The sequence below is a fragment of the Electrona antarctica genome, assembly GCF_951216825.1.
Source record: "Electrona antarctica genome assembly, chromosome: 23".
Lineage (NCBI taxonomy): Eukaryota > Metazoa > Chordata > Actinopteri > Myctophiformes > Myctophidae > Electrona > Electrona antarctica.
Window position 1 is genome coordinate 30,750,187 of NC_136804.1, and position 22,953 is coordinate 30,773,139.

Here is a 22,953-nt window from a genome sequence, read left to right on the forward strand (position 1 = left end):
GAGTGAATTAAGTCAGTCGTTTTGTTGCACAGCTGCGCTAGCAGCAGCAACACGCCTGCTAATTCCGAGCAAGCACATCCATTCCAAAGAGCCAACAACAACAACTAGCCGTCAGGTTGGCATTTCTCTCCCTCTCTTTTTCCTCTTAAAAAAAACGGGACATTGTTTTATTATTATCTCTTCCTCCACACACACTAGTATAAACCAACATGGACCCCATCCGGGTCCCAGACGGGCTGAAGGAGCTGCTTAGAGAGTTCACCGTGGCGGTGTTGAGGAGTCAGCCACAGCCGGAGGACCTGACACTGTTTGCCCTGGAGTATTTCAGCCACAAGATACAGAGCAGACACAGAGGAGGAGGAGGAGGAGAGGAGGACCATGACCAGCACCTCCTCCTCCATCATCACCTCCATCCGCATCCTGCAGCTCCATCCTCCTGTCAGCAGCAGCCCGGCCTGGGTGGGGGTGTGGGTGGGGGCACCGGGGGTGGGGGAATCGGGGGCGGTGGGGGCACCGGGGGCCACCAAGGCTGGGCTGTCAACTTCGTTGTGCAGTCGGCGAGCGAGTCCGATGAGGATGACGATGGAGAGTTCATGGGTACGCAATATGCATACATGATACATAATACCGAATATGATTATTTTGCGATGTTGGATCATAGAATCCAGTGGTGCATGTCTTCTTTTTGAGTGGTGCAGCCACTCCCAAGGAACAGCAATGTGTGTCTGTCCCTATGTCTGTCCCTATGTCTAGAGTTCCAACAGGTGACAAAGTGTTCAGTGTTGGTGGTGGTTCAGTGTTGAGCTTCACACTGTTCACTGCTGCATGATGGGAAGCTGAGTTTTTAGCAGCCATTATGTGATTTTGTGTGTGACAGTACAGTACTGTACAGTACAGGGACCCCCACACGGTAGCTTTGTTACTGTATTTCTCGACTGTTTCGGACGCAGGGCGGCTCGCCGGAACCGGGCCGGAACCCTGGCCACGTTCCTGTGGGTCTGGAAGTTCCGGGGACCCCCCGGGGACCCCGACACAGAGTTGCACCACTAAGTTCACACGGGTGTGCTTTTTTGAATAACATTTGGGAGTTATAGGCTTTCATCAAATGTACTGTGTGTGTGTGTGTGTGTGTGTGTGTGTGTGTGTGTGTGTGTGCGTGTGCGCGTGCGTGCGTGCGTGCGTGTGCGTCCGCGTGCGTGCGTGTTTGATTGATTGGTTGAAGTATTTATTAACAGTATTTCGAATAGATACATTTCAAGCACAACTCAATACAAAAACTGTTAACTGTGGATGACACCATAAAGCATTACACTTGTTTACAATAGGGTTCACCATTTTCAATTATTAAAAACATTTAGAGACATACAAATACACACTTCTATATATATAAAAAAACAGGGAATCATGTAAGGAAGTAAAAAGGGAAAAGAAACATATACAGTAAGGGGGTGGGGGGAGATTCAGATTTTACGAGGGCCAGTTTTGATTAGCAGCCGTCCGTAGGTGCCTTTTAAGAGCAGTTTTGAAGGAGTTAAGGGATTCACATGTCTTAATGACTGTTGGTAGGGTGTTCCACATTTTAGTGGCATAGGAGCGAAATTAATTTAGTCCCTTCTTTGAGCCGAATCTGGGGTGCACATTGTTTGTTGAACTCCCTCTGGTGTTGTCAGTGTGGACTTTGTTGACATTAAGGAAGTATATATCTAGACAGGTACTGTATACATGGGTATCTTGGTGGTGTAGCGAATCTTGTGGATTGCAAGATGCTGTATAGTACTCTATCGTCAACCCCAAAACAAACCAGTTTGTTTTGGGAAGTCTGGAGCTTTGTTTTAAGGGCCTTGAGGTGCTGTGGTACCAAGGGTAACAAGACAACTCACCCTTTTTCCTCCTCCAAGTGGAGGAGTGAGATGTCCGGACAACTCACCAGACATCTCACCCTGGTGAGATGTCTTCACTTTCGGGGGTGAGCTGTCTTCACTTTCGCGCGTGTTAAACAATAACACATTTGACATTAACAAAATAAAGCCTATCTGACTGAGGAGCACTGCCACACACACACACACACACGTCCCCCTCAATGCTAGAGAGTGAGAAAGACGCTCTACTCCTTATTTACAACAGTGTTTCACCGGATTTTGCGGTTTAATAAATAAATAATTAGCGTGTGACTGCGCACGTCTGTAGGAGCTGATACCTAGAACCGAAATTTAATTATTGTAATGGGTACCCGGTACCCAAAGTACAGACAACTCACCCTGCCATGTCAGAAAGTGAAGACAACTCACCAGGGTGAGTTGTCCAAATACTGTTGGGCGAGCTGTCTATCTTTAGCCCTTTACCAACTCGCCTAACTCGCCCCAGCGGACATTACAGACAACTCACCCTGCCATGTCAGAAAGTGAAGACAACTCACCGGGGTGAGTTGTCCAGTATTCGTACCAAGAGGTGCATGCATATACTTGCATAGTCGAAGAAACCTTGTACAACAAGGCGTATATCTATTCTACGTCCGAGCATAGACATGGTAACGCCCCGAACGGATAGCACAAGTGAGACAAGGAAGGAGGAGCCGTCCTTTTAAGGAGCACAGACATGAGTTATTACGCTGATCTGATTGGAGCAGGGCCGAATGGGTTGAATTAGGGGAACCTTGTTGGATGACGGCTCGTTCCACCTCTCAGTTGAACTTTCGTCTTTAACTTACATTTAGTTGAAGGGCCACTTCACCACTTTTCAACCTATCCATCCACCATTTGCAATAAGGGTTTTTCTCCTTGGACTAAAAACAGCCATATAGCCACTTGCCCAAATGTGTTTTTCATGCAAAACTAATGCTTGGAATGGATTCAGAATCATGAAAAACCCCTAGTTTGACACATCACATGCTTCTTAAAGCATAATTATAATTAGTATATATATATTTTTTTGCCTTATAGGTTTTTAATGGTACTCCAACTTTCAACCCCTGAATTTACCATGATCCAAAATGTATATAATACTCAATTTGTTAGTATTGTTATTTGGATGACCCTAAGGATGACCCTAAGGATCATAAAAAAAACCTTGAACGATTACTATTGCAATTTATTTTGGGTCAGGCCCTTTTTTTTTAGCTTAGATTGACCGGCCTATCATACAGTATGTCTTTAGGAAGAGGAAGAACATCCGCACACCAGTTTGTAGAGCAACGTTTCGACCGACTAGGTCTTCATCATATCATATTTGCCTGATGAAGACCTAGTCGGTCGAAACGTTGCATTTAACTGTTGTCTTAAAATAAAGTAAAGTCTCTGAGCTCTACAAACTGGTGTGCGGATGTTCTTCCTCTTCCTTGATGTTTGCCTTGATGTCTGACATCCAGCACCTGGCCTGAATATAGGCATTGAGATGTGCACACAATCTTCTCTGTGAACTATCATAATGTCTCTCCCTTTCATCCCAACAGCTCCAGTAATCAACAGATTCACAAGAAGAGCCTCAGGTAAAACTTTTGGTTCTTTATGGGTGTGCTTTGATTTATGGTTGGTTCGGATGGTTGACTCATTAATTGATTGAATACTTTCTTAACAAGATTGTTAACGGTACAGGTCTTACTTCTACTCCACTACAACCTGGATCCAAATGTATTTTTACTTTTACTCCACTACAATTATTTGAAAATGTTAGTTACTAGTAACATTGATTAGATTATTATTACAAAACATATACCACTTCAGCGCGCTATACACATTTCGGCCATTCGAAAATAGCCAATCTACAAGCTCACAATGAGCTTGTAGATATGCTATATTTTCACATTAGATATGCATTTTGAATTCTGGACTTTTACTTGCAACAGAGTATTTCTTTAATTGCAGTATTGATACTTTTACTGAAGTAACATTATATTATTATTATTATTATTTCATTTTTGTAACGTGTATGTTTCTCTGTCACAACCTCCCGGCCGTTGTTTTCGTTCGTTTCCGACGTTCTTTTGTTGCTTTCCTGCTGTCCAGTTAGCTCCTAACATTAGCAGCTGTTGTCAGCCGCTCCACTCCACTCCACTCCACTCTATGGTCTGCACCCAGAGTGTGGGTCCAGTGCTTCAACGTTGGAGTGCCTCACTGGCCCCTTGGTGCAGACGTCCGCGGTGCGGCGTGTCATGGCTTATAGGAGGCAGCCGATCACGACTATGTCGCTACTAGGCGATTGCTACACGAGTGGTTCAGACTCCCATTGGCTTAGGCGGCATTTCAGGGCGTTGTGCAGAGTATGGGGGTCAGACTCCCATTGGCTTAGGGGGCAGCCAATCATGACTAGGTCGCTTACATTTCATGAGCTCATGAAATGTGGGTGGTTAGACATACCATTGGTCCGATATCTCAAACCCTCACCCTAACCCTAACCTCCCATGGGGCAGCACACCTAAACCTAAGGGACCAGTCGAAATTTAGAAAAGGGGGCCCTGGAGGAAAATAGGGGAGGGCCATGTCTTTTAGTCAGAGGGAGGGTGAGCTAATTTTATTTCGAGTCCAATTTTGATAATAAAATAGTCCGGGTTTTATATATATCTCTAATACTACAGCTTTTCTGAATTAAAATACAACTTTGGTCAACGATACCCCTCTGTTGCTTTCACTTGGTTCTTCCCAACAGGACCGGTTTTCATTGTTCTCCTTGTCAATCAGTGCTTGGCCTATCCAAGTGTGTAAGTACACACTACAACCGCCACTTTTCAATAGCTTCCATAGCTTGCTGTGTTAGGCGTTACACTACGAGACCATTGTCTGTGTTGGCTGTGAGTTCAAACCTCACATCGCACAGTGATTTTTCGCGATTTTGGTGGTCACTTTTTCTCGCATATTAAAAACGCTAGCAGATTAAAGTTAGGAATAAATAATACTCAGGTAAATGTGATATTAATTAATAGGGGAGGGTGATTCCTTTTTGTTTAATCACCTGGGGAGGGGACTGGATTTTTATTTTCATTCACAGGGAGGGTGATGGTATTTTATATCAGGACACATACATTTCCTCCAGGGGTACCCCTATTTAAATTTCGACCTGTCCCTAACCTTAACCCTCACCAACCTTAATCCGGTGGTTTTAACGCACCCCTCACCAACCTTAATCCAGTCGGACCAATGCTATGTCTAACCAATGTATGCCTCCCGCAAAGGGTACCTTTTCCACCACTGTGCTGTATGTTTGTGTGTGTAGTGTGTGCTGAGACCTACGACCCTGACGAGGAGGATGACGACATACTAGAAACCAAAGTAAGACATTCTACACTTCTGCCTCCTCTTTAACTCAGCGCTTCTCAAAGCTTTTCTTTTCAAGGCCCCTCTGAGAGTGTACAAATGTGTAGGGGGGAATGGGGTCGAAAAGCTGTTTCTTTTTCCTCTGACTCATATATAAAATATCACATATAAATGATATATACTGCATGGGGGAAGTAGAATTGCATCAGGAATAGAGCAGAAGGAAACCAGGACTATTTCGCCAGCCTGAGTCGCCCTGACAGCAAAAATAAAACTATTTGCTACACTTCCCCTGTGAGGATTCAGCGGGAATGATTTTGAAAGCAAATGTCGATGCAGTTTTAGCTTTGGTCATAGTCTTTAGACAACATTTTAATTTAGTTTTAGTCACATTTTTAGTCATCTGAAATGTTTTAGTGTTAGTCTAGTTTTAGTCGACTAAATATCATAAGATTTTAGTCGACGTACGGTTGATTTTGACGCAGACAATACATTTTGGCGGGACTTGATGTCGTCGTAATGGCAGATTATACACTTCGTTGCATGCTGAAAATAGCCAATCTACTTGTAGATCTGTCTTTTGGTTCTACTGGATCTCTTCTCCACTAGTCCCTCCCTAACATTTAGTTCTACTGGATCTCTTCTCCACTAGTCCCTCCCTAACATTTAGTTATACTGGATCTCTTCTCCACTCCCTCCCTAACATGTAGTTCTACTGGATCTCTTCTCCACTAGTCCCTCCCTAACATTTAGTTCTACTGGATCTCTTCTCTGTTCCAAAAGTGCTGTGTGAACCGGTCGGGAGCAGATGATATCGTCATGTTGTAGTATTGTTTTGTAGTCATCAATCTTCCGGAAATTCCTTTTCCCTCAAACCGATTTTTCTCAATAAAAGCTACAGGCTACGAGATCCTTTTATTGTTATTCTTCTGGTTTGAGGGAAAAGGAAGCTCTGTTTGATTGTTCCTGCCTGATGACTACAAAACAATACTACAACATGACGTAACGATATCATCCGTTCCAGACCGGTTCACACAGCACTTTTGGAACAGAGACCAGGCTTTCCTCTGAGGTGGAAAGCCTGGTGAGGCGAGGTTACTTCTCCACTAGTCCCCCCCTAACAACACCATATAGCATCGTAACACACTGGGTCCAGAACCATTACTTTTCAGGAAAATGAAGAAAAAAAAAGTTCCAATGGCTACGTTTTTAATTACGTTTTTGCCAGCGAAAAAAGGCAGTCGACAAACATTTTTTGTCATGGTTTTTCTTCGCTGTATACTATTACCGGTATGTAAACGCCAATGAATAATGTTGTTTCTTAATTAACTATAACGCCTAAGTTTGTACAGAAACCTCTCTCTCTCTCTCTCTCCCTCTCTCTCTCTCTCTCTCTCTCTGTGTGTGTGAAGGTTGTCCACCCTAAGTCAGATGATCAGAGGCAGAGACTACAGGAGGCATGCAAACACATTCTGCTCTTCAAAAACCTGGAGAGGGTAAGTGGAGTGGAGTGGAGTGGACCGCTTGGAATGGATTCCAGACGCCACATCAAACTGGTTAGACTGGAAGAGGCCAAAACAAGTAGAACTGTAGAACTGTTATCGTATGACAGTGTCAAAGTGGAGAAAATGGACAATACAGGCTTTGCATTGTGAACTTGTAGATCTGCTATTTTTGCTAATAAAGACACGTAGAAAGTACATAGAAAGTGATTAAATCTGTCTATATTTGGTGAAAAGTTTTAACAAGAAAATGTGACCAATTAAGAACATTGGAACGTATATGGTTCTTTAAAAACAATTACTGTTTTGTATATACAAGGTTTTCGTCCCGACAGCAGCAAAGAATAAAAACAAAAACAAAATAAAACCCTTAAATTGTTTCCACAGGATCAGATGGCAGAGGTTTTGGACGCCATGTTTGAGAAGTCTGTGGTGACAGGAGAGTACATCATCGACATGGACGACGACGGGGACAACTTCTACGTTATCGAGAGGTAATCAATAAACCTTAAATGCAGGCGTGGACACTAAGGGTTGCCCACCTGCCCCTGCCAGGTAAATACAAACTTTCGGGCAGGTGGAGTTTGCTTTCAGGTTGTCATACCCGGCAAACTGTGCTCGTTTGAGAGGCGGATGCAACCGTCTATAAACACAACACCAGATATCTGTCTACTCTAAACGCCTGAACGTGGCCAGAGCGCTCTGGTCTTCTGGTCTGTGGAATGTAAAATTAGAGCACTGTTTACCTAAAAGTGCCTCTGAGACTTTAGTAGTGTCAACCCCTGAAGTGGCATGAATCCTAGTAGTCAACAAACAGGGTCACAATTTAGTGCTTCAAAGAAACCAGATAAGCAGGTAATCATCAAGGCTAGCAGCAGCATCTGCCGGGTGCTCGGGTGGTGCAGTGGTACCTGTCTATCTATCTACCACTGCAGAGACTAGGGATTCGAATCCACATGGCGGTACGGTGCGGGAGGCATACTTTGGTTAGACATAGCATTGGTTAGACGTAGCATTGGTCCGACTGGATTAAGGTTGGTGAGGGGTGCGTTAAGACGACCGGATTAAGATTGGTGAGGGGTGCGTTAAAACGACCGGATTAAGGTTGGTGAGGGGTGCGTTAAGGGTTGGGAGAGGGTTATGGTTAGGTTATAGGTGTGCTGCCCCGTGGGAGGTTAGGGTTAGGGTGAGGGTTCGAGATATCGGACCAATGGTGCGTCTGTGAGTTGTCACACTGCAGCAGAAAGTCAGAAGTGAGTCTGCAGTTCTAAATGTGAGGGGGAGTTTATTCCACTGCCTGCATGGGAGCCAGGAGGGAGAAGAGACTTAATGGCAGGTTGCCCAGTCCAATATGGCAACAGCTAACGTCGAGGTGCAATCCAGCAGCCAATGCAGCGTCTATACGTATATTATGTCTATGATGTGGACAATGTTCATGCATGCATGCATGAACGCACACACGCGACACGCACACACACACACACACACACACACATGCACACACACACACACACACACACACACACACACACACACACACACACACACACACACACACACACACACACACACACACATGGCTGCCAGAACTGACTGGGTTGATTGAGAGGCCGTCTGGGAATCAATCAGAAGTTCACCCCCGGTCCCGACCCCCTGCAGGTTTTGTTCACTGATTAGCCTAATGCTAGCCTCGGTACCAGGCTTTCATTTCCGTTGGCGCAAAAAATGAAAGCCTGGAGGAACGCATTGGCCGCTCTGGGCTAGAAGTGGGAGTCAACCCTTCCGGGGGGGGGGGGGACTGACAAATGATGTGACATATAGCGCTGGGGGGGGGGGGGGGGGGACTGACTGACAAATCGGTGGGATCCAATCAGGGCGTGTGAAAATCTCTGCCGTGACCCGCGCCCCTCTAGACCAGAAACTTAGCACATTAGCTCAGGCTAGCCTAATGCTAATTGTACTGCTTTGCTACTGAAAAGAAGTGTCCAGGCAGCAGAGGAACACTATCTATTCAGGGAATATCAATAGAATGAACATATAACACCTTGGCAAAATTAGTGACCCCTTTCTCACTGACAAATGTTCTGTTTCTGACATTGCACTGACAATCTACTGAATTGCCAATGGCAGGACATTTGAAGTTCTCAAATGGCACATCTGTATGTCTGTGCTTCCCTGTGTTCCAGTGGTACCTAGGACATTCTGAACCCACTGAGCAATGGGTCATAACTGGTCTAAAAATGAAAGTGTTTTAGCGGTCTAGGCTTAGCTTAGCTTTTTTTTAAACGTCTATGTATAGACCAGGGGTGCCCAAAAGGTAGATCGCGATCTACCAGTAGATCACAAGGGCTGTGCAGGTAGATCACATTACATGCCCCAGGTAAACAAATTTCAGCAATGCGATCTGATAATTTTTTTGGTGGGTAGATCTTGTTGCATCATAGTCATTTTGAAAGTGGCTCTCAAGTAAAAAAAGTGTGGGCACCCCTGCCACTGAGAGTGCATTGGGCGTTTAAGTTAAATAACTCCGAAACTACAAATCATTTCAAAGTAAAAAGTTCCAGCATGTGTCTCCACAGTAAGCTGAATTATAAAAAGTGTGAATGGAGTTTCTAGGTGAAAGTGCTTTTTTGACGTGCCAATATCTGCCATTGAGCCCCCATTGTGAAAGCACTATATTTCTAAAACTATGAAACATTTCAAAGATTTATTTTCAGGCATGTCCACCGTAAGATGAACCTAAATAGGTTTGAATGGGGTTTCTAGGTGTAAGTATGTAGGACTAGTAGCATGCCAAAGTTTGTGCTATTGCCATTGAGAATGCATTGGGGGGCATATTTTGACAGCAACTGCCTGTCATAATTTCTCCCTATTCCAAAGCCCCCCCCACATTATATATTTAAACTATTTTCAGCAATGGTACACTTATTTTTTCAGTGGGTAGATCTTGTTGAGCTGGTCATTTTGAAAGTAGATCTCACGTCATAAATGTGTGAGAAGAGAGAAGAGAGTTTGTGTGTCTGTGCTTTCCTCCAGAGAGAAGAGAGTTTGTGTGTCTGTGCTTTCCTCCAGAGAGAAGAGAGTTTGTGTGTCTGTGCTTCCCTCCAGAGGAAGAGAGTTTGTGTGTCTGTGCTTTCCTCCAGGGGCGAATACTTCTTATAACTGTCATGGGTGCCTCCCCACCCGCCGCAGTGTTGAAAAAAACATGTTTTCTTTTTGGTTTTTTTCGTTGGGTACTTCATTGTAGACAAGTGAAAAAGAAAGGCTACTGCACCGCAACTTTTATACTCTACCCATGGCAGGTTAATATTAGCATTTGATACTGCATTTGATACTCTGCCCATAAAGGTGTGACTACTAATTTGTATTCCTATTTTCTTCATGGGTGCTCGACGCACCCACATAGCAGTGTTGTTTTTGGCAGCAAATTTTGATTTTAGTTTTAGTCATAGTCTGTTGAATAGTTTTCATTTAGTTTTGGTCACATTTTAGTCACCTGGAATGTTTTAGTGTTAGTCTAGTTTTAGTCGACTAAATATAATACGATTTTAGTTGACTAAATCTACAGTTGATTTTGTCGACTAAAAATGTGTTTTGGCGGGCCTTGATGCTGTCGTAATGGCTGAATTTACACTTGCTGAAAATAGCCGGCTATTTTCAGCATGCAACTTAGTGTAAAATGACTTCTCTTGTCCACTAGTCCCTTCCTAACATTTCAGTCTAGTTTTTATTTGTTGACAAAATCGACAGTATATTTAGTCATAGTTTTAGTCATCATGGCTTAGTTTTTATGTAGTTTTCGTCAGGGGAAAAAGTTAGTCGTCATAGAATTAGTCGACGAAATCAACATTGCCGCATAGTCGGTGCCGCTGCTTCCCTCCCTGTGTCACAGACAGTGGTACACATGACATTCTGAAGTTCTATCTGTGTGTCTGTGTTTCCCTCCCTGTGTGTCACAGACAGTGGTACACATGACATTCTGAAGTTCTATCTGTGTGTCTGTGTTTCCCTCCCTGTGTCACAGACAGTGGTACACATGACATTCTGAAGTTCTATCTGTGTGTCTGTGTTTCCCTCCCTGTGTGTCACAGTGGCACATATGACATTCTGAAGAGAGAGGACAACGGAGAAGAGAGAGTGGTCGGCTGCTACGATAACAAGGGCAGCTTTGGCGAGCTGGCCCTGATGTACAACACCCCGCGGGCGGCCACGATCATCGCTACCTCCCCTGGAGCGCTCTGGTGTCTGGTAAGAAAAGATCCTCACCAACAAGCTTTAGAGGTTTTTGGATGATATCAGATCATGATTTAATCTCCGACCCGCCATCAGCCCTTATCATGACAGTTGACAGCCATTGTCCGACGTCGCGTTTTGGCACGTTGTCCGACTACTGACTCTATTACTAACCCCTAACCCTAACCTCAGTCTTAACCGGACACGTAAGTAAACATAAAGCAAAGCTGTTAGCGCAGTTTCACAATGTTTTTGCTTTGGCGGCAGTCATTTCAGCAGTATGTAGGAAATGTCCATGCTGGCTCCAGAACATGGTCTTGATAAGAACATATTGGTCGATAACATTCAAAGCGGGTGCAAGCTTAGGGACAATAGAATTTGAATCGCCTACATTTCAGCCACACAACTAATATGAAACAAAATGAACGGCAGCATACAATACCGGAAATTTATTTAGGTGTTGTTGAGGCTCACTTCCTGCTCACAACAAGCACTTTAGAGCTCTGTGAGTGATGACGGCGAACTCATCCCAGGGGAAATCTAGCATCAGAGCCCCTACAGGTGGATGCTGAGGTTGAGAAGGGACTGATGGATTGTAAGGAGGGATGCACGGCGACGATACACTGACCGCCAATATATTATTCTCAAAAGAAATGGGGAAAATCAATTATTGTCTCAGTAACGGAATTTCAGACCATTTATTAGCGGTGATTTGACAGGTAGTGCATACTGCAACTGCCTGCTTCTTTTTTTTGCTCGAGCACATAGGGGTGGAGACACATGAGTCAAGTTCAAATGTAGTACTACTATTGTGTCATCGCTGCTGATATCCCTCAAAACAACTCTACAGGCCTGGGCCGTGGCTCAGCGGTCCAGGCACCTTGGCTGGTAATCCAGTCTGGCAGTGTGCCGCGGGTTCGACTCCCGATCCCGACGGCCTTTACTGCATGTCACCCCCCATCTCTCTCCCCATTTCCTGTCAGCCTACTGTCTGTCCCGCCATAAAAAATAAAAAATAAAGGCGAATGCCACAAAAAAATAACATTAAAAAAAAAAAAAAAAAAACTCTACACACGTCCCAGACTCTTCTCCATTCTGGCTCCAAAACTATGAAATGAACCCATTGCAATCAGAACTGCAGACTCACTCCCAATCTTCCGCAGTAGCCTGAAAACCCACCTCTTCAGACTCCATCTTAGCCCGTAGCACTTGCCGTAGCACTTGCCCTAGCCTCGACGACCTTACAGGCATTATGCAAAGGCTAAACTTGTGTCATTTAGATTTATAATTTAGTATTTTATTGGATGTATAAGCTAGCGTTTTATGTAGACGTAGCACATAGCACTCTATAATGCTTACTGAGTCATAGCTTCACTGTACAGACTACTGTTAGACAGATATTATAGCTTGCTTATGATTCTTGATGACTATTTATATGTAGTTGATGTATTGCCTTGTATTGTCCTTGCTTACTGTAAGCAGCTCTGGATTAAGAGCGTCTGCTAAATGCCTGAATTGATTGATTTTCTTAGCACAGTATAAAATCAGTACAAAAAGGGGAAATTTGTAGAAAATAAAAAAGGAAAGTGCTAGGGGGAGGCAAGGGGCTCCATTTTCGTCACCGCTAAACCCCATATCCCTAAACTTCTTTGCCTTTTTTTACTATTTTGAAAAACATTTTTGAATAGTTCAACTAGCCAATCTACATTGACATGTTGTGAGCTTGTGGACTGGCCATTTTAAATATTCAAAAGTGTTTTGCAAAATAGTAAAAAAAGGCAAAGAAGTTTAGGGATAAGGGGTTTAGCGGTGACGAAAATGGAGCCCAAGAAGCCCAAAGGGCTTATACGAGGCCTCAACCTGTAAATTGTAAATTGAGCCGAGCCTGACTTGGAGGGCAGATCATGCAGCTCTGGGCTCATCCAAGAGCAATCACCAATGTAGTGTTTGCAGAAACAAATACAAAGCCAAACAACTGCATTATTGATCAAGAGTATATAAGCTGTGGTCAAGAGAGATTGCATGCTTCTCTCTGCCAAGGACGAGTTTTTAGGTTTTTATTCAATTAATTAAATTAGATCACCACCGCATGAATAGCTCTCGGTTGCTATAGTATAGGCGATCGATGAGCAGGACATGGACCGGAAGTGAAAAAGTCCCCCTTCCGTCCACTTCAATGTAATTAGACTTTTTAAAATCCACAGATTCTTTTCCAAGATTGCCTTTTTTAATCACAACAAGCTTTATTCAAACAAATGGACCCGTAATGGTCAATTTGGTTGAATAACATCTTATTCAACGACAGCAAAATATTCTAAGACAAGTTTTGGGTCTGAGAGGCTAAATGTCTTCATCTGTGGCTCAAATTCCCCCCAAAAAAGGTTGAAAACCACTGATTTAGCCATGTCTCCATCTTTCTCTCTCCTGTGTGTGTGTGTGTGTGTGTGTGTGTGTGTGTGTGTGTGTGTGTGTGTGTGTGTGTGTGTGTGTGTGTGCGTGTGTGTGTGTGTGTGTGTGTGTGTGCGTGTGCGCGTGCGTTGTTCAGGACCGAGGAACCTTCAGGAGGATCATACTGAAGACCAACGCCAAGAAGAGGAGGATGTACGAGTCCTTCATCGAGTCGCTTCCTTTACTCAAATCGCTGGAGGTGAAACGTCATTCTGGATGTTTAATAATGATTTTTTTACCGGCTCTTGGCGTCATCGTCGCCAGGCAACGCTTCGCTTTCGTGTTGGTGACGCCAATGATTATTTTCCTTCGTCCAGCCCAGAGTCCAAAGTTCCCTCCTCCTGCCTGGATCATGGGCTCTCTCACGCCGAAACGATAAACCGGAAGCAGCGGGACAAAAAGAAGAAGATGATATCTCCATAATAATTTTGAGTTGTAGTCCTGTTAGGTTGTGTTTACATTTGCACTGTGGCAGCCCTTCAGTACGTCATCAGTATCACGTTGATCCCGCCTCTAGACGGCTATATGGTGCTGCGTTACTACTTGCCTATCGGGCCATGGCTCTTTAGTCGACTGGTAATAACGTACTGTGCCTTTGGAATGGGGAACCCGGGTTCGCCTCCCGGGCCGAGGCGACAATAGTGTTAGTCGACGAAAACAACACTGGCTGCGACAGTCTGGGTGACGCTATGTGGGAAACTGAACCAGAAATGGAAACGGGCACGCCACGCCTGGGAAAACTCTGAGAGTATACAATAATAATTATACACAGAAATCAGAGAATGTTCTAATTTTTGTTCCCTCTCCGCAGCCCTCGGAGAGGATGAGAGTGGCGGACGTAATGATCTCCAAAGCCTTCAGCGATGGAGAACGCATCATAGCTCAGGTACAGCGCTTTCTTCCACAGTCCTTCCTGCTTTCAGCCAAGGAATTTATTTACAGAGGGAAGAGACACAGCTGACGTCATGGATACACCATGAAACTTTCATGGATGCTTTCATGGGAGGAAAACCTTGCACCGGAAGTTCCATGAATACATGGCAGTGGATGGAGCCGGCTTGACCAGCTCATTAACAAACATTATTTTGGAACAAATTGCGACCTTTTGTCATTCTAATCGTTTCATGAATATAACAGACAGATTTTTGCTAATCACTTGCTTTTCGATGTGCACAGTACTACTCATTTTATTGAGACATCTAAACAGCGGCAGGTATCGTTTCTGTCTCGGAGGTATCGCCAGATTTGACAGGTTTGACAGTGTTAGGTGTACAGTCTCACGATACGTGAGTACGTTCAGAAACGTACTTTGTGCTCTTTAGATACCTCTGTAAAATTACACAGGGTACACACATCGAAAAGCAACACAGCAGACAATAATGTGTTGTATGTCTTCTGTTATTTTTGCGTGTGTGTGTGTGTGTGTGTGTGTGTGTGTGTGTGTGTGTGTGTGTGTGTGTGTGTGTGTGTGTGTGTGTGTGTGTGTGTGTGTGTGTGTGTGTGTGTGTGTGTGTGTGTGTGTGTGTGTGTGTGTGTGTGTGTGTGTGTGTGTGTGTGTCTACAGGGAGATAAGCCTGACTGTTTCTACATCGTGGAGTCTGGTCAGGTCAGAATCACCATGAACAGGAACAAGGTACCCTGGCCTGTGTTTGTTTGTTTATTCATTCATTCAAACAATCACTCAGTTGGGCATTTTTTTGATGTAACACCAGTGGTTTTAAACCCTTTTCATATCGAGGTCCATTATTTAATCGGCATTTGAGCCACCATGAGCCACCATTGGTGACATTTGTGACCAGATTTGACTGAGAGACTGCCATCGCGCAAATTCCAGCTTTTCACCAGAGGAGAAAAACTTTTTTTTTTCTTTTAATGAGTTCATAGCACAGGCAGACTCTTCACATACTAGAGCATGTCTGAAATAAGTGTCAGAGCTGAAATCGACATGTAAATATGAAATAAATGCTTAAACATGTAGCTAGGTGTAATGTTAGAGACCACAGAAGTGAACCTTTCAAGCCTGTTTTCTCAACTCACTGTTTTCTGCAAGACATTACTCTATAAGCCATATCTCCAAAACTGGTGGGCCAAACTGAACAACCAATATGTCAATTTGAAGCTATGATTCCCTGCTTTCATATGACATGAAAAAATGGAAATCCAAAAAAATCCAATGGCAGTCCCTCAGTCAAATTTAGTCACATTTAGCCTCTCAGACCCAAAACTATTAACGAATATGTTTTTGTCGTTGGATAAGATTTTGTCCACAATTCCATGCTGTATTGATGTTAGTACCATTAGGAGAGAAAACAGGGCTAAACGTTGATCAAAATAAGAATTATTCTACATTCTCTAATTGTGTAGACTTCTTGTAAATTAAGTAATGCAGATTTAACAATACACTATAACATATTTTTTTCTTTAACCTTTATAAAACACATTGAGACTAAAGACTATTTTACAAGTGTGAACTGGCCGAGAGAAGAGGGAAAATAAGTAACACAGCTCTGCCAGTAACAATAAATACAAGACAATAACATGACAGACATGTGACTTTCATAAACACAGTATACCCACTACCTTCAAAACTCCACCAGTAGAAGCTAATTTATACAAACTAAGCAATGAAATTTGCTAATACACAAAAACAAACTAGAGAAACAACATTTGCTATACGTCAAAGCAAGAGCAGTGTCTGGGAAATGTGCCCATGTACATGACATAATCATAATCATAATCATATAACATCATATAATCATATAACATAACATAATAATAATCTTGGATTGTTTTGGTCATCCATTTCTCTCTCTCCCTCTCTCTCTCTCTCGCTCTCCCTGAGCGGCAAGGACGGAGTTCTCCGTTCAATCAATTAGTAACGCCCAGCGCTCAAGATGGAGATTGATCAAAAGGACGGAGATTATTGATATCAAAACCGATCGCATCGCTCCACTGGCTGGGAGCGTCTGTTGCGCAACACTCAATGTTATTTTCCGGTGGGACGTCATTGAAAATGTTCCCCCACATTTTAGCCAACGAGATCGAAAATCTTAAAACGTGAATAACTCTTGATCTAAATCATTCCGTCCAATTCTAAGAAAAGATGATGTGTTAGACGACCCATCACGGTCCCGTCGCTAGTCACGTTAGAATTAATCATACCTCCCGTTGTTGTCGATCGCATCGAGAGTGTTTTGGCTACATCAAGCTACTTCAGCCACATCCGGGATAGCATCCGGTCCGTCGCTAAATGTGCTCCGCTGCTATAAATCGCTGGGCGCTATGATTTACTGTAAACTCTTCCACTGGTTGAATGAATGAATCATGTCTTCTTCTTCCCCATGCAGGCCAACGAGCCCGTGAAGGAGGTGGAGATCAGCGTGTGCACCAGAGGGGAATACTTTGGAGAGCTGGCCCTGGTCACCAATAAACCCAGGGCCGCGTCAGCCTACACCGTGGGAAACGTCAAGTGTCTAGGTTCGTTACTAACTAATTAACTATTTAACCTTACTTGGCCCAATCACGTTTCAGTCAGTAACGGCCACGCTACACCAGGCTTTTCGCGCGCAAAACGCGCACGTTTACCTCCGCGCATGCGTTTAATTTAGGTCCAGTCCTATTTAAAAAAACGCACGTGCGGGCCGCGCGTTTAGGGTAAACGTGCGATAAAAGCCTGGTGTAGCGTGGCCGTAAAGGGAAGTTCCACGAGTCCCAGGCTCCGTGTGAGTGATTCACAAGCCAATGTGAGTCCGTAGTAAATAGGGAGGATAGTAGTAGTAGAGATTGTGTCCTAGTAAGATTTGGGGTCCTTGAAATCAAACTGTTTGAGAATCACTGCTAGAGTGCCGTAACAATCTTCTCTTATGGGGGTCCTTGGCGTATATGTTCTAATGGGGGGTCGCAGGCTAATGAGTGTCAATCTGGGGGTCCTTGGCGTATATGTTCTAATGGGGGGTCGCAGGCTAATGAGGGTCAATCTGGGGGTCCTTGACATGAAAAGGTTTGGGAACCACTGTACTAAAGTGCGATATGCCATTAATATTCATGAAATACAGAATTATATGTTATGAATTATATGGCTGTTGATTTATGGCACAAACCAAAACTAAGAACATATCGTCTTATTAAAAATGATTATGGCCCTGAACCTAATGTTACACAAAATGTATCCAAAAGTCAAAGATCTTTTTGTTCACAGTTGCATTCTGGGACCTTACCATTAGCTTCAGAAACGGGTAGATTCATTGGTACTCCTGAGGAGGTCAGAATGTGTTTAGTGTGTGATTTGGAAGAAATTGAAAATGAAATTCATTTTTTTACAGCTCATTATATGATGAATTAAGACATTAATTATTTTGTAAATAAATAAATAAACTATTTGTGTTAACTTTTCCTGGTTAGATTATGAAAAACTTGTATTTTCGTTTTTGGCAGATTTCTTATGTAAAGCTTGGGGAAAAAAGGCTGGAATGTTCTGTTTGTGTGAAATGGAGTTCGGAAAACAAAAAAGTTTTTTAATTTTATTGTAGCCTACACCTATGCAATATTGATGCAATGATCTGTATGTTATGTCCTACAAGTCCATGTGGGCTGGGCACCTCTGGTGCATGACACATAAATAAAGAATCTACCTACCCTCCCCTCTGTCTCCACCAGTCATGGACGTGCTGGCGTTCGAGCGCCTGCTGGGGCCGTGCATGGACATCATGAAGAGGAACATCATGAACTACGAGGAGCAGCTGGCGCGGCTGTTCAGCAACACCGACTACAAGGACGCGGAACAAAGCCCCGTGCTGTGATGACGGACGACGAGAAACAAAGCACCGCCGTGCTCTCCTTTTTTGTAGCGACAAGGTAGACTCGTAGCCGAATCAATCGCCCCTACCTTCTGTGGCGCTATACTTAACCTGGCCCAATCAACGTCTCTTCACGTCAGTAAAGGGGAAGTTCCAACGAGTCCGTCCGTAGGCTCCGTGTGAGATTGATTCACAAGCCCAATGTGAGTCAGTAGTAAATAGGGAGGATAGTAGTAGTAGAGATTAAACTACTACTAAATGAGCTGCTTGTATCCGTTCGTTGCAGTTTTCAGTAGGGATGCACCGAATTTTCGGCCACCGAAACTATATATATATATTTACTATATGGTGGCAAAAGAAATGCATTATTCGGTATTCGGTTCGGTTGATTTTTAGAGCCAAAACCGAATAGTCAAAGACTTTAGGTTACCTTTCGTAACCTACTGTTTTGGTGTGATGACGTGATCAAAATGTCTTTTGCCATTATCGTGTAGCTCTGCAACAAAGGTACGGCCGTAATGGCAAAAAAACGTAATGATATATAATATTAATCATATTCAGCTATTCGGTATGCGGTTTTTGGCCAACTGTTTCCTATATTCGGGTTCGGCCAAGATTTTCCCATTCGGTGCATCCCTAGTTTTCAGTTATTTTGTACAAGTTCTCTAGCCTTATATGTTCTTATGATCCAAATGGCATATTATTATTACCATTATTATTATTATTATTATTATAAAGATGCACCTTTCTTGTCACATGCTGTCTCACGGATAAAGCCGCTGACTTTTCATCCTAAACGGTGCCATATTATTATTATTATTATTATTATTGCTCGTCCAAGTTTTCCTGAGAGGGAAAAAGCCCACGAAGCGTTTTCCAGTATTCTTCGATCGTAGCCTATTTATTGTTTATTATGCTTACAAGTCCTGATACACTTTTAGTTATTGTTTTAGGCTAAACAGTTTAACCTGAATTAATGTGAAGATCTCAATACATATATATATATATAAAAAGCCACATAAGCCAAGGGCAGACCATTCTTTGTGTTCCACTAAACTAGAAGTTAAGTAAACTATGCCCATTGTTTGTGGTTGCCAATCTTAGGTTTTTTTTCCCTCTCCCCTCTTTTTTTTAAGATGTAAAGAAAAGCATAATATTTACATATCGTACTTGAGGTCTGTACTATAGTGCACCGCGTTAGACGTTCTTCTTCATCATAGATTTTATAATAAAGTTTATGTATGAGAGTGACAGTACAGTGGTTTTGGTTTATTTTTTAATATGGTTCTCTTGTATACCACGTGGTGCTCAGTAGCAACAAAAAAAAACAAATGACAAAAAAACATAACAAAACGAAAACTTAACTGCAGTATATACACACACACTGAAACGAACAGTTGTTATTTAACACTTGATATTATTATAGGCATTGCATATAAGTTGTGGATGTTTGTTTGTTTACCGTCGCGCTGATAAGCTATATTTGAGAAGATGTAATTTTTTATACATGATGTTTTGTCCTGACACAGACAGATGGACGGGTTTGGACCTGTCTACAAAGTGTTAGCCTAGTATAGGGCATAGCAGTGGGCGTGATTTTCTGGTTCCAATGAAAAATCTGCCATTCATTTTTCCCATAGAAATTTACAAAAAAATATTTATATCAATTATTTTAAGCCTAGAATCAAGCCATCCAGGATCCTGGTGATTCATGACCATAGAACCTTTGATTCTGTGGAGATTTTAATTTTTTTTTAATATTTAATTATATATGTATGTATCTCCCCGGGACCCAAACTAGTAAAAATAGCAGATCTATAAGCTCACAACGCGACGCGAAGTGACGCGTTGTGAGCTTGTAGATCTGCTATTTCCACTAGTTCACAACCTAATTTCACTACTTCTTAAACATTTTGTTTTCTAATGTATGGAATTTCTTAAATTTTTCTTTGACTTCTTCATGAAATCAATGAAAATAAATCATTGCATTTTTGTTTTTTATTCATGTAATTGTTAGATTTTTGTTGTTGTCTTTCATGTTTTGAAATAACAATAATCCAAATCAAAACGTTGCAAACCGACCCAGTGTTTGGGAACCTGTGGTCTACTCCTACACCAAATCTCTTCTCCAAAAACAAAATAGCCTGATCCACAAGCTCACAACGTTGTCGCACGTTGTGAGCTTGTGGATCGGCTGTTTTTTTGGCCGATGCCCCTCCCAAAGAATATGCATGCCGAGGTTCTAGGTGCTTATAAACATGACTGCCATTTGCTTCCATAAAGCTGTTGCCAGACGTGGGCAGACAGGCGCGGCCGTTTTCCGCTGTCTGTCGGCGTGGCGTCTCTTCCGGGTTTTTAGACAGCTGGTGGATGGAAAAGAAGCTCCACCCACACGGCAGAATGCCGCGGGGGCAAGCGTTTCCGGGAGTCTGGCCGTTGCGGCATTCTGCCGCGTGGGTGGAGCTTCTTTTCCATCCACCAGCTGTCTAAAAACCCGGAAGAGATGCCGGCAGACAGTGGAAAACAGCCGCGCCTGTCTGCCCAAGTGTGGAAACACTGTAAAGATGACCTAAGTAAGGGATAATGTATGGCTGCGTGGTCATTGTTGATAGATAAAGATTTATCTATAAACAATGATGATGCAGCCATACATTATGATCCCGCTTATTACATGGCTACTTAAATTAATTAATACATTGACCCAAAAGTGACAACAAAACAAAGTATTTCCTTGCTTACGGTAATGAAAGTATTTTGGCCCTGCAGAGGCAACGGAAACAAGGAAGTGAGTGTTGATCAAATGCAACCAATTTTCCGGTAATGCATCGTCTATTTCTCGCTTCAAATGTTTTCTAAAACATTCTTGAAAGCATGTTGTTTAAATGTTAAATGACATTGTGTGTTAGTTTACATGACTGTCTGTCATGTTGGGGTACAGCATAAAATCCAAGCAGCGCAGCAGCGGCTGCAGCCAGGTGCTCCGAGGCTTTGATTAGACATCGGTCTGTTATACAGTGTTTCCAGACCTGGGCCGACAGGCGCGGCTGTTTTCCGCTGTCTGCCGGTGTCTCTTTCAGGGTTTTTAGACAGCTGGTGGATGGAAAAGAAGCTCCACCCACGCGGCTGAATGCCGCGATGGCCAGATTCCCGGAAACGCTTGGCAGGGTGGAGCTTCTTTACCATCCACCAGCTGTCTAAAAACGCGGAAAAGACACCGGCGGACAGCAGAAAACGGCCGCGCCTGTCTGCCAAGGTCTGGCAACAGCTATAGAGCGGAGCGGTCGTTTCTCTTCTTAAATCCTATCCTATAGAAAATCTATGTTTCTACGTTTCGTGGTGCTCAAACTTTTTTCCATTTCAAGAAGAACCCTTAGAATTATATGTATTTGGTCCACCGAATTCCATCTCAAAATATTTTGTCCCAGGGACCTCCCAGTAAGCATAGAGTTGAGTTCAAAACAATTTTCACCAAAATAGCAGCTCTACAAGCTTGTAATGGCAAGTTTGTATATCTGCTATTTTTCAACAGCTAAAGTTTAAAATAACGGTTAAAGTGGTTAAAAGCTATAAGGTGACACTGATGCGATACACAGGTCTTAATGCTTTAAAATAGCCGTAACTTTTGGACACATTTTGTATATTGCTGCTAAACTTTTGATTTTAAAATGTTTGTCTTAATAATATTTCTGCTCCGTTCATTGCGTGTATCGTACTGCGTCATATCCTCGATTTAGTACGTCACTGCTAGCTCTGGTCCATAGCCTTTAGTACGTCACTGCTAGCTCTGGTCCATAGCCTTTAGTACGTCACTGCTAGCTCTGGTCCATAGCCTTTAGTACGTCACTGCTAGCTCTGGTCCATAGCCTTTAGTACGTCACTGCTAGCTCTGGTCCATAGCCTTTAGTACGTCACTGCTAGCTCTGGTCCATAGCCTTTAGTACGTCACTGCTAGCTCTGGTCCATAGCCTTTAGTACGTCACTGCTAGCTCTGGTCCATAGCCTTTAGTACGTCACTGCTAGCTCTGGTCCATAGCCTTTAGTACGTCACTGCTAGCTCTGGTCCATAGCCTTTAGTACGTCACTGCTAGCTCTGGTCCATAGCCTTTAGTACGTCACTGCTAGCTCTGGTCCATAGCCTTTAGTACGTCACTGCTAGCTCTGGTCCATAGCCTTTAGTACGTCACTGCTAGCTCTGGTCCATAGCCTTTAGTACGTCACTGCTAGCTCTGGTCCATAGCCTTTAGGACTTTAAGGCTACGTTACTCTCGACTTCCTGCGCCGCATGAAGACTGCACATGCCTGTCGACTGCACATGCCTGTCGACTTCTGCAAAAATAAAAATGACGATTTCGCTACTCACCAATACAAAGACGGTTTTGTGGCGGCGAAAGACTACTTTCCCTATAGTGGACGCACTCTGAGCCCCCCACCACACGTAAACAAAATTTGTTTTGTTACTCCACTCTACAGATATTGTCAATAGAAAATCCCATTGACAAGATTTTTTCCTTCCGGTGGAAAAAAAAAAGTGCATATCAAGACCTTAATTAAGGCTATATGGACCAGAGCTACGTCACTGCATTTTAGTTGAGTAGAAGTTATAGTAGAAGGGTTTTCTATTTGTCTACCTCTGCACATACAGTACCTATTCCAATTCCAACAACAGGTGCATAATAGTATGTACGGCCTGTATATCATATTCAATAAGAGTATTATTGTGTGGTTATT

At 43.1% G+C, this 22,953-nt stretch overlaps 1 protein-coding gene across 1 annotated transcript; it reads left to right on the top strand.

The window, feature by feature from the left end:
- Nucleotides 1-209: 209 nt before the first annotated feature.
- On the top strand, nt 210-20,007 carry prkar2b (protein kinase cAMP-dependent type II regulatory subunit beta; the record flags this gene model as incomplete). The annotated part of the gene is made up of 12 exons (XM_079494765.1): nt 210-342; nt 427-597; nt 3,449-3,484; nt 5,206-5,261; nt 6,659-6,742; nt 7,136-7,242; nt 10,840-10,996; nt 13,527-13,628; nt 14,241-14,315; nt 14,994-15,062; nt 16,777-16,906; nt 18,086-20,007. 12 exons carry the CDS (start codon nt 210-212, stop codon nt 18,226-18,228), a joined length of 1,263 nt encoding a protein of 420 aa, XP_079350891.1. The 3' UTR covers nt 18,229-20,007.
- Between the last annotated feature and the right edge of the window lie 2,946 nt (nt 20,008-22,953).